At 39.2% G+C, this 12289-nt stretch overlaps 1 protein-coding gene across 6 annotated transcripts in view; it reads right to left on the bottom strand.

Annotated features, from left to right (window-relative positions):
* The window catches only part of Stim1 (stromal interaction molecule 1), a 231260-nt gene that overhangs the window by 26207 nt on the left and 192764 nt on the right, over positions 1 to 12289 (bottom strand). For all 6 annotated transcript variants that reach the window (XM_063256600.1, XM_005000754.4, XM_063256601.1 and 3 more), the window contains exons 4-5: positions 6652 to 6763; positions 3092 to 3207 (exon numbers count right to left, since the gene is read on the bottom strand). In XM_063256600.1, the coding sequence (XP_063112670.1) occupies positions 3092 to 3207; positions 6652 to 6763 (228 nt within the window). The remainder of the gene's footprint in view (positions 1 to 3091; positions 3208 to 6651; positions 6764 to 12289) is intronic.

Here is a 12289-nt window from a genome sequence, read left to right as displayed (position 1 = left end):
AAACATACAACATGTGGTCATCTGTGTTCTTTTGTCACCCGCCCCATACTATTAGGGATTCTTTTTTTAATGGCTTGTTTTGTTTTGAGACAGGGTCTCATTCTGTTGCCCAGGCTGAACTCAAACTTATGATCCTCCTATCTCAGCCTCCTGAGTAGCTGGGATTACAGATTTGTGTCTATTGTTTACTTAGCATAATATTTTCCAAGCTTATTTACATTATAGCACATATCAGAACTGCACTGCACTTTATGGCTGAATAGTATCCCATTACATTTACTGTATAACAAAAATTACCCTTTTACCCATTAATGGACATATGAGCTGTTTCCACCTGTTGACTAGTGCAATGAACATGTGTATATATGTACTTGCTTGAGTATTTGTTTTAATTATATTTACACATATCTAGGTGCATAATTTCTGGGTTATGTGGTGACTTTGTTTTCTTTGACAAACCACCAGACTGTTTTTTCACAGTACCTGAATCATTTTGTATTGTCACCAGCAAGATAAATGGCTTAAATTATTCAATCCTCACCAACACTAGTTATTTTCCATTTTTAAAAAACTATTATTTTTGTCATTATAGCTATCCCAACTCGTGCAAAACACATACTTAGCCTTTTTTGTTTTTCTGAGTTTTATTTGTTTGGCTTTTTTTGGGGGGGACAGAGTCTCACTATGCAATTTAGGTTGGCCTTGAACTCACTAGGTAGCCCATGCTGACCTTGAACTTGTGGGTAATCCTCTTGCCTCAACCTCTCGAGTGCTAGGATTATAGGTACGCACCACCGCAGCCAACCTTTGTACTTAGCTTTAAGCTCTCTGTTGTACTTTATCTCAGGAGCAAAGTAATCTTCTCTTGCCTGATCTTCCTGTGTTTATATCATGCACAGCACACAGGTTATATGAAATGGGCCTAGAAGAAAACCACCCACGTCCTAGCATCAGTCTAACCTGCTCCATTAGGGCCTCCCTTGAAGATTCTGATCTCTTGGATCCAGCATCATGTAGACAGTATTTTGGTAACCATAGTAGCTGATTTTGCCAGCCAGAATCTTTGCCTTTTGACCTTAAGTATCTTAAGTGCCCTTTCAGACGGTGAATCCCACTTTGACATAAAATACACAACACCTGAAAATGTATCTTAAAAGTTTTGCAGGATGCTCAAGGCATCCCCTTGGAGGGTGGCAAAGAAGAGCCTTTGCAAAAATGGGCTAGCTTTTACTGCTGGATATAATTCTTCTGGCATTAAGTATTTGGGGTGGTATACAAAAAGAGGGGTGGGGTACAGGTTGTTAGTGGTTAGTTTAATAAAGCTACTTCTCATTTTTCAAGTCTCAGCTCAAGGATTACATTCTCCATAAAGCGTATTGAACTCTAATAGGAAACCCTTCCCTATTCTGTACCCTCAACTAATCTCTGCAAAGACTTACACAATAGCTATAACATTTACTATAATTTGTTGACTATTGACTATATTGGTGACACGTCTATCTGCATTTAGATGGAACTCATGGAGAGCCGTTTATATTGCCATTTATACTGTTACACAGTAGGTTCTCAGTAAATGTTAATAATAAATGAATGCAAGATCATTGATCAGTACAGAGGGCAGGCCTCCTAAAAAGAAGTCATTCATTGTGCCATTTACTCAACATTTGTCAACGATCAATGAGTAAATGTGTCCTAAAACCCCACTAAAAAGGAACAAAGGAGGTGGGAAACAGTCTTCTCCCACGTTACTCTACCCCATACTTTCAAAAAGCATAGACCCACCTATACTGAGAGACTAGCTTAGGCACATAGTAAGTCACACACTGGGACAGGGAAACATACTGCTTCTGATCTGCCTTCCGGTTTCTTCTCTGGAATAGATCCTGTCTCTACAGTGTTCTGGCAGCCTCCACTAAAGTCAGCAGGTCCCAAAGAGCAGGGAATGGATCATAAGAACCTATATTGTCAAGCTAATTTACTGAGAAATCTTACTACTACTGTTCTCCCTTGGCTCATTTAAAATAAGAAAAAGGATAGCAGAGATGTCCATTCCTACCATGCACATTTCTAGAGGCTAAAAATTACTTACTGTTCTCAGTTAGCCCCTGGCTGAAGAGACTCCCCTTTCTTAGGCCTGAGAGTGTCTCCATTGCTCCAGGAAAATCCCATTTTTCTTCACTTGTCATTCAAGAACAAAAAGATGTTTGGCCACCAACTTCTTCACACCTCATAGGTATGGTGAGAATTGGTAAGAAATAAATGACATTCACCCATTTATTGTCCCTGATCATCCCTGAGCATACTATTCTTTTCCTTCCTCTTTTTTTTTTTGTACTCTTGTTCAGGTTGTTTCTGCCATCTAGAATGGCTTCTTCTGCTACATCCATGGAATAAAGCTCTGCCTGTTCTCAAAGGCAGGGATCACATACCACCTCTTTTACAGGATGCCTTCTGTGCACTTAAAGTGTAGAGAAAGACCTTAAAGCACTGTCTGTGTATCTGTCTAGAACACACTTTTTTAATGTGTGAACTCAGAGCCTTACTGGGTAAGCACTCTACCACTGAGTTACATTCTCAGCCATAGAATGATCATTTTAGCCTTAGAACAGTATATGATTTATCTGGGTCTTCCTGTAGCACAAAGTAAATTTATTTTTTGAGTTAGGGTCTCCCTATGGAGTTTGGTCTGGCCTTGAATTCATTATGTAGCCTTCGCTGGCTTGAACTTACAGTTGTCTTCCTGCTTCAGCTTCCAAGTTCTCAGATTACAGGAATGCACCACCATGCCCCACAGATACAGTATCTCCTCAAAGTATTTAATGAATAGAAGTTGACATCTGGCTGGCCTAAAATACAAGACTGTTTCACTATTGCAATGCCAGTGGAACTAGTGAAGGTGTGGCCTTGCAGGTATGCCTAGGAGACCCAGCTACTCCAACAGCTTTGGGTTCTGTAACACACCATTACGCCTTTTTTTTTTTTAATCGGTACCAGGGATCAAACTCACGACCACACGCTTGCAAAGCAGGCACTTATGCCACTGAGCTAAATCCCCAGCCCCAACACCATTACACCTTAACATGCTACTCACAGAGAGGTGGTCCAAAAAGCACCGTGTCCAAAGCCTTCAGCTGTAGCTTCTGCCGATGGCTCCGGTCTGTCATCTTCAACACAGTCCCTGTCATAGTGGTGTTGGTTACAGCTAGCCTGTTGAGGCAAAGAGTAGGGGTCAATTCCTGACAGCAAAGACAAGAAGTGTCTCAGTAGGATTTCCCACCTCTTCCAGAACACTTGCTGCTCTTGATGATTGCCCCTCTGCACTTCGGAACAGAGTCAATACCAACAAGGTATGGAACTCACAACAGGAGCTCACAACAGGAGCATGGAAGGGCATACAACATTTACTAATAATTTGTTCACTCTCTCCCTCCCTATATCCTAAGAACTTTACTCTTAAAGGTTTGCCCATATACAACAATTCCTACAGCCAACTATACATTTCTTGTTATGCTTCTCTTTCCTGGGATTATCCTATATATAATGTATCCACTTCCCACTACTTATAGATGAGCTTTCCTGTCCAGCCTAAGTCAAAATACCATGCCACATGACCCAGTAATTCTGAGGACTTTTTAGTTATTCTAATCTTAATTCAGTGTCATTAAATATAAACTTGCTGATAATAAAAATTGAGTTAGTCTTGTTAGCATGTATTTGAGCCAATGCAACACAATTTATTTCCAGTAAATTACTGTAATTTTTTATGACCTTCAACCACACTGTCAATGATAATTTTAATGAGATAGAGTCTGTAAACAAGAAAATGACTTAGGAAAAACTGAACTGTGCTTCTACTTGCTTTTTGAAAGTATGGGATAGAGTAACGTGGGAGAAGACTGTAAAACAGTAAGTATAGAAGAAAGGATATAAGATAGCTTGTGATATCACAGTGTGCAGTTTGCACTCCTGTCTTAGCATGCATCTCAGCAAGAACAGCTATGTGCTCTGGCCGTAACAAGCAATTAAGCACACATACAATAGACGCAATGAGCCTCTGTGATCAGGAGGTCAGAAAAGGCTCCAGATCTACCAGTGACTCCCCTGTCTGATCATAAGATGTTTGGTTCCTTCCAAGGACCTGTTTCCTTCTTTGTCAACTTGGGTAAAATCAGATACTTGCTATAAACCTAGGAGTTTTTAAGGCTCTCCATTAATTGGATTTTATCTGACTAATCAAAATAAACATTACCATATTTTCTACTATTTACTGATAAGCAATCTTCTTACAACTATGAACTGGAATGCCACTGTTACGGTTTGTGTCTAGATGCTCCCCAAAGCCTCATGCAGTTTTAGATGGGACTTTTTTCCCATCAGATGGCTGAATCTAACATGTGTGATTGATTTGTGGCTCATTGCTAGGATTAAGGATGCTTGGATTAAGAGTGACGACTGCTGGATCAATCCACTGATTGGATTGGCATTGTCCTAATCCCAGTGGACTAGAAATAATAAAAAGAATAGACAGACTCTGTTAAGGTCAGTTGTCTATTTTGCTGTCTTCCACCACTATGAATGGTTGCCTCTCTGCCTTGTACCACACTGCCTTGGAGCCAGACAATTATGGACTGAAACTTCCACAAACTATGAACTAAATAAACTTTTCCTCCCTTTAACTTTGAGCACTGGGTATTTTTTCTCAGCAGTGAGAGAAAAGTAAATAAGACAGCCACCTACTTCTAAACAACAAGTGAAAAAAGACAGCAACTAGTATTTACTAAGGAACTATGTACTGTTATCTGGTACTTTTCTAACATTTTACATATAACACGTCATTTAGTCCTTACAACAACCTTAAGAAATTCATTCTACTACTAGCACCCTTCTGTAGATTAAAAAAAAAAAAAAAAAAACTGAGACTTAAGTAACTTGACCAAGCATACAGAATTGGCAAAGCCGGAGAATGAATACAAATCTACTAGATTGTTCCCATTATACATGCTACCCAGCGAGGGGCCTAGAACCACCCTAGGAACTGAAAACTCCATGCTTTCTGCTATCACTGAAGTACTACAATTTGCCATCTTCTACTCCTGTGCCCAATCTGGCTGGACCTGGTTTTGGCTCTAATCTAGCCACTGGAGAATTAAGAGAGACAGAACCTGAGACCTCTTTATCCTTATGGTTTGCAGTTTTAATCCAAACTGCAGCTTTTCCTTCTACAGAAATGGTCCAGAAATACACAAGGCAATATTGCTACTTTTAAGAGTAGTAAGAAAAAAAACTTACATCCTGGAGTTTTATGGTCAATCATCTATTCCTTTGTCTGTCTTTTAAAATAAATATGGAGTCTCTCAAGGCAGGAGTCAGGTCTATTGCTATTTTATTCTCAAGAACCAGCAGAAAGCATGGCATTAAGTGGTATGTTTGGTTTTATCAAATAGAACTAAACTGAATACTGCAAGGAAGCCTACCTAGAATCAAAGGGCACAAGATAAAGATGCAGTGAAAAAAGCAGAGCACTTAGAACCAGGCAGATCTGGATTCAAATTCTAGCTCTGCAACTTACCAGGTTGAATAAACTATAAAATTCTGTAGTTCGATTTGCTCACCCCAAAGATGAAATAATAATTCCTTCCTCATAGAATTGTGAGAACTGAAATAATAGGTAGGAAAGTACTCTACAAAGGAGGTACCAACATTAAGATTATTATCCTCTGCAGAATAAGGAAAAGCTGTGAAGCAGAGGCTTCAGGAAACAGAAGAGGGAACAGCTAGCTCTTGCAGACCTGGACAGCAGTGCCCGGTACTCTGTGGCTCGAGACTGCAATATGTGGGCAATCCAACCTTCCCCTTTCCTCTTTGATGCTCATAACCAGATGTACCTACAGAATAAGGTGACAGATTGCAATTAGCACTTACCAAACAGTAAGCCCTTTGAGGGGAAGGGCAGGTTGTTGCCATCTTTACGCCCAGCACCCAGCACAAGTGCTTGGCACAAAATGGGTACTCTTCATTGAATGAAGAGTAGAAGGATTAATGACTATATGACAAATGGTACTAGTATGATATAACAAGAAGTCCAAGCAGTACTCCATTCCTCCCATTATCACTCTAAGCCCTAGCATATTGTGCCTATAAAAGAGGCAAAGTTAAGAAACAACAGCTGTTGGAGAAGTCATTCCAGAAACGAGAGTCAATGGCAGCCAGCCCTACCTCTGTACCATTTTTGTTAGAGCAGATAAATTGTATATCAGTAATGTAGAGGAAGCTAAAAGGACACTGAGACTTCTGAGTGACAAAAGAACAGCCACTGAAGGAAAAAAAGAAAACAGACTTTGAATCTATATCTACCACGAATCTAAATTCAAATTGCATTTTTGCCTCTAACTAGCCATGTTTGTAACCTTGGAAAAGTTACTTAACCAGTTTCATCATCCTATATCCAATACCTACCTTACAGAATTAATGTAAGAATTAAACAAGACAGTGTATATAAAGTTTGAGTAGAATGTCTGTGAGAAGACCTGTCTAAAGATTCTGTCATCACAACGATGAAGCCTCACTTAACTGCCCACAGCAACGTAAAGGCAGATCCACCCTACCCATTCCTTATACCCTCAAATGAGAAAAACCTAGCCCACTCCTGACCTTGGCATGGCATGGCCACTGAGCTGCAGCTTCCGGAAGGTCTCCTCATACTGTGGCAGCTCCACATATGTAATCAGCCACTGTACCACCTCATCCACAGTCCAGTTGTACACTATGAAAAGAGACAAGTAAAACCATTATTCAAAAACTGACAAACACTGCTTGCACTTACTGTTATGGTGATGTTGACCTTAAACATTTATAACATACATTTGTGTGTTTACCATCTCTTTTACTTACGATATCCTAAATAGGAAAGAAGCACACAATACGTGAATCTGTCTTAGTTACTTTTCTTGTTGTACCCAACAACCTCAAGTTAAAGGACAAAAGGTTTATTTTGGTTCCTAATTTATAGAGCTTTCAGCCCATAATTGGCTGGCCCCACGGCAGGTTGGCACAGCAGAAGGGCATCACAGAGCAGGCAGGAGGCAGCACAAGATATGCAGCAACAGCAAAAGACAACAGCATCCCTCTTTCTACCCCTTATACTATATCTAGGCTACATGCCCTTAAAGTAGGTAGCACTCACACTCAGGTTGGGCCTTCCCACTATCCATACCCAGAATTGTGCCAAAGTGCTTAGTGCACCAATGTAGTAGTCACAGTCTCTTAATCCCAGCATCACACACTCTAGATCCAGTACCTCTGAAAAGCTGCACCTATGACCACATGAGGTTTTGGGGGGACATCTAGATACAATTTATAACACTGACACAAGTCATGACAGCATCTATTATATGAAACCCTAAAAAGACTAATCTATAGCAACAGAAAGCAGATTACTGATTGGCTGGAGCCAGGACTAGGAAGGAGTACAAAGCAATATTTAGGGGTAATGAAAATATTCTGTAGCTTGAATGTGGTGATAGTTACACAAATGATAACATACATCAAAACTCATCAGACTAAGATTTAAAATATGTGTGTCTTCTTGTATGTAAGTTATATCTCAGTAACATTGATTTTAAAATGTTTAATCTTTTTATTTTTAACCTTTTTTAAAAGAATGAGCAAAAGACTTTAAAGTGATGAGCTGTTTACATAAAAGCTGAGGCACTATACATAACAAAATTAAATCTAACATATAATAAGCACTATCAAAAATGTGACTTTAAAACAATTTTTAAAATAAAAGATATAATTTTAATTTGCCTCAGACTGAATTATGTAAAATACATAGAAAAAATCAAACAGTATCCAAAACTGTAAAAAAAGAGAGAAAGTATCACTGAAAAATATTTTTAAAATATAAATTGGTTAATATATCATAAATATTTGTTGATACATTGTCCTCAAATTGTTCTTCAATATAATGAAATTTCAAACTTATTCAAAGCAGTTTGTCTTTTCCTTTCCTTTCCTTTCCTCACCTTTCTTTTCTTCCTTCCTTCCTTCTTTTCTTTTTCTCTTTCTTTCTTTCTTTCTTTCTTTTTCCCTTGCCACTTAGATTTCTAGCTTGCTTTCTACAGAACAATTTTGTGTCAAATTCATGTCTAAGTGAGGTAGAGCAATAAAATATTGTTTAAAGTAAAAAAAAAAAAATGAGAATAGTGTATGTCAAAATAGGGCATGTCAAAGAAGAAGCTACAAGAAATAGTCGACAAGCAAATAAAAGGATGTTCAACAGCCAGAGATACAGCTCAGCTCTTAGGATCTATATCTTCACCAAAAACTGCCTATTATCAGAATGGTATCTAGTTTCCCTTTAATAGTCAGGAAACAGTAACTGTATTAACTATATCCTATTCTTATTTGCCAATTACTGTTTCTAAAATAAAAACTTCATGTATGTTGGCATCAATAAGAATTTACTCAAAGAGTAACTACTCTAAATGAGGAGTTGCAGAAATGTTGTGAATATGGGACCTCCAAACAACAAAACTACCCTTACAAATACTCAGAGAAGGGTCCAAAAGTTTAGCTCAGCAGCGTAAGTGCCTGCTTGGTAAACGCAAGCCATGAGTTTGATCCCCAGTACCCCACCCCGCCAAAAAATATGCAGAGAGGTTGAGCAAAGTGTACACTCTTATAATCCTAGCTACTTGGGAGGCTGAGGGAGAAAGTGCACAAATCCAAATCCAGTTTGGGAAACAGCTATTCCTTATCTCAAAAAAGGACTACAAATATAGTTCAGTATGAAACCCTAGGTTCAACCCATAGTACCACCAAAAAAAAAAAAAGAGAGATTTATATGTATCCATCTCCTATGGATATATAATTTCTAAAATGCTAGTCAAAAACAACTATTCCTCTTATAGGTAATTTCACACCTTGTTTCATACAGAAGTTTAAGAATTGGAACCTGTCCTTTCATTTTCCTACTTCAATCACAGCTCAGTACCTAAGGCAAAGCAGACGGCCAGGATGACATACCAAATGAAACAAAGTTAAAGGCAAAAATGCTCCAGTCTCACTGCCCTCATGAGCTGTTGCTGAGTGGTTTGGAGGTAGATATGTCCTGTAAAGACATGGGAGCATCTATGCTGGGCTTAAAGAGTACATCACAGAATACAAGAGACTAGAGGTTTAGGCAAACAGTGAATAGTCACTGCTGGGTTAAATTTCTAGCTCCTAGACTAGAAAATACTGGAAGGAAAAGAGAAGTTAATTTCAAAAAGATGCATTCAAATCATAGGTTTGGGGGAAAAAGGATGACAGAGTTAGGGTTAAAGAAGTGTTGAGGAAAGTAAAATATACTTGCTCTTTTTCCTCAAAATGAAAAATCTACCCTAACGCGTAACAAATGTGATCATTAATGATGGTCTGGGGTGTCAAGAAATGAAGGCATGGGGCCAGGGATTTAGCTTAGTGGCATAAGCCCCTGTCTGGCAAGCACGAGATAGTGAGATCAATCCCCAGTACCAGAAAGAAAGACAGAAAGAAAGAAAGAAAGAAAGAAAGAAAGAAAGAAAGAAAGAAAGAAAGAAAGAAAGCAAGCAAGCAAGCAAGCAAGCAAGAAAGAAAGAAAGAAAAGGCAGGCATAAGACAGTGACATACACACATATAATGCAGACAGACAAGTGCTAGCCTGTAAAGTACAGAGCACAACACACTCCTGCCACTGATGCCAAGGGAGCTTGGCATCATCCAACACAAAGGGGCCTGTCTGCATGGCACACAGAGTGGAAAGAAAGCCATTTTCTCATTGCTAGAAAGGCCTGAGGCCAATGGTACTTCAAGGGCCTTTTGTCTAATGGGAGGATATCTTCATACAAGCTTGGGCACAGATTCTCGGCATGTAATAACTCTTCAATCAGCAACTTTCAAAGCAGTAGAGACAGGCAGGAGTCACTCTCAACCCTGGGTTCTTGGTTTATATACCAATGACACTCGGAATGAGGTAATCGTTGCTGTGTGACTATTCCATGCATTATAGCAGAGTTTTTAACAACACCCTAGCATATGCCCACTAGATGCCAGTAGCATACTGCTAGTCAGAACAATAAAGAATGCCTCCAGATGCCGCTGAATATTCCTTAGCAGGTAAAATTACCCCCCGCTGAGAACCACTGCTCAAAGCACTGCATTGAGGCAGAGGGTCTCTAAGAGGCTCCTTATACTCCAAATAAGGATGGATTCTAGATAATCAGCTCTTACATAGCCAAGTTCAGGGAAAGAGATAATGGTTTCACCATGTCAGGTCAAACCTCAAGGCAGTTTTTCATTTGTTTTTAGCTCTGAATATCATTCTGCTACCTAAGCAGCAGTCCTATCTAGGTAGGTCTTGGCAGCATATTATCATCCATGCAGTCATTGCAATTTGAACAAAATAAGTCATAATTAGCTGTATTCTGAATAACATCTGTATCTCAGACAGGTGCTAAGTACCAACATGATCTCACTCAACAGTCCAGCTGAGATATCAGGTCCTTTGGTGCCTAAGTACCTAAAAGTTTCATTCTGCCTTCTCATTCCATAAGACAAAATGGGAAAGAATCCCTGAGCTGAAGTGAAGAGGCAAACGCAAGTTTAGAAAGCCTGCTGTCAATGAAAGGTTATACACAGAACATAACAGAGACAAGAAGAACTTATGTGGGCTAGGGATTTAGTTCAGTGGCTCAAGCGTTTGCCTAATAAATGCAAAGATGTGAGTTCGATCCCTGGTACAAAAAAAAAAAAAAAAAAAAAACAGCTACTGCTACTCCTGATGGGAGAAGATAGACACCTGATGATTCATATATCCAAATCAGGAGGAAAAGCAAGCAAGTGGCAGTATCCCAAATTCATAAGGCTCCCTCACACCTATTCATGTGGCCCACAGACTGATCAAAAACTACAGTTCTGGACAAAATGTTGAACAATGCTACACAAAATCAGAGAAGGCCATCTGGAGTTTGCGACAGAGAAATGCACAAAGCAACTAACCACGCAGTCTCTACTCTTATTAATGATATAATCTAGGTTTTAAAAACATAACTACCAAGTACAGTGGCTCACAGCTGTAATCCCAGACCTCTGGGAGGCTGAGGCAGGGTGATGGCAAGTTCAAGCAGTCTGGGCAACAAACAGGTGACCTAACAAGACCCTGCCTCAAAAATGAATACAAATAAATTTAAAATATATAAATAAAACTCTGAGCATACATTATCAATATATCTATATCTGCTTGTAAATTTGATTCACATACTAACATTAGGTATGTTGTAAAACATACATAAAAATCAAAGAATGAAATAAAGATTTGTTAAATAATGTTGAATCTCTGGGGGCTTTAGAACACATGATTTTTATTGTATTATAGTAAAAGCTCTGAAATCGAAGATAGGAAACTTTGATTTTTAACCTATCTTCCATGGACCAGCTTAAGCAAATCATTTAACCACTATAAACTTCAATTCCTCTTCTGTAAAATACTGATCCTGTCATCCATCAAACATTTTTCTTCTTTTACTATTCCATGTCAAGCATGAGGAACAGAGCAGTGATCAAAAGATCTCTACCTCCATGTACCTGACAACCTAGCGATAGCTATCTGTCGGAATTGTGCTTCTAGGGAAAGGAAAGTCCCTGTGATGAGGTTATATGTGAATAGAAGATTAAAGTGTGAGCCACATGGACACTTGGGCAAGGGCATGCCAGCAGAAGGAAGAATAAGTGTTACTCCCTAACACTTGGCTATAGTGACACCTCAGGGATGTGCCACAGCAGACACTGGGCCTTGGACAATCTTTTCCCCTGCCAAGGAGAGACTAAACAATAAGAAAAGAGCTCCTGAGTCAGTATCTCTTTCCTATAATGGACCTGTGGCACCTCCAGATGAAGCCTTTACCTACTTTTGTGGTTTCAAACTCACATCCCAAGAGAACCCTGTCTGGAAGAAAGGTTGCCAGTATCTTTTTGTGTCTCTTTCACACAGCTATAGTCAATTAGCTGGTCACTTGGTCAGCCTTTGGTCAGCCATTTGGTCAGCTAGTCAAATATAGCACAGCAGTTAGGAGAGTGGGCTTTGACACCACGTACCTTGGACTGAGTCTGGGATCTGTCAATTACTAAATATAAGATCATAGCAGTTTTTACTACACCTTTGTCTGACCCATTTTTGTCACCAATAAAATAATGGTAATCAGAAATCTCATAAGACTGTAGGGATAAGAAATAGGAAACAACTGCAAGAAGTCACAGAACTGCCCAGTAC

Source organism: Cavia porcellus, unplaced genomic scaffold (genome assembly GCF_034190915.1).
Source record: "Cavia porcellus strain 051 isolate PalLab524CR breed Dunkin Hartley unplaced genomic scaffold, mCavPor4.1 scaffold_9, whole genome shotgun sequence".
In the NCBI taxonomy this organism is placed as follows: domain Eukaryota; kingdom Metazoa; phylum Chordata; class Mammalia; order Rodentia; family Caviidae; genus Cavia; species Cavia porcellus.
This window is presented reverse-complemented; position numbering and strand designations above follow the sequence as displayed.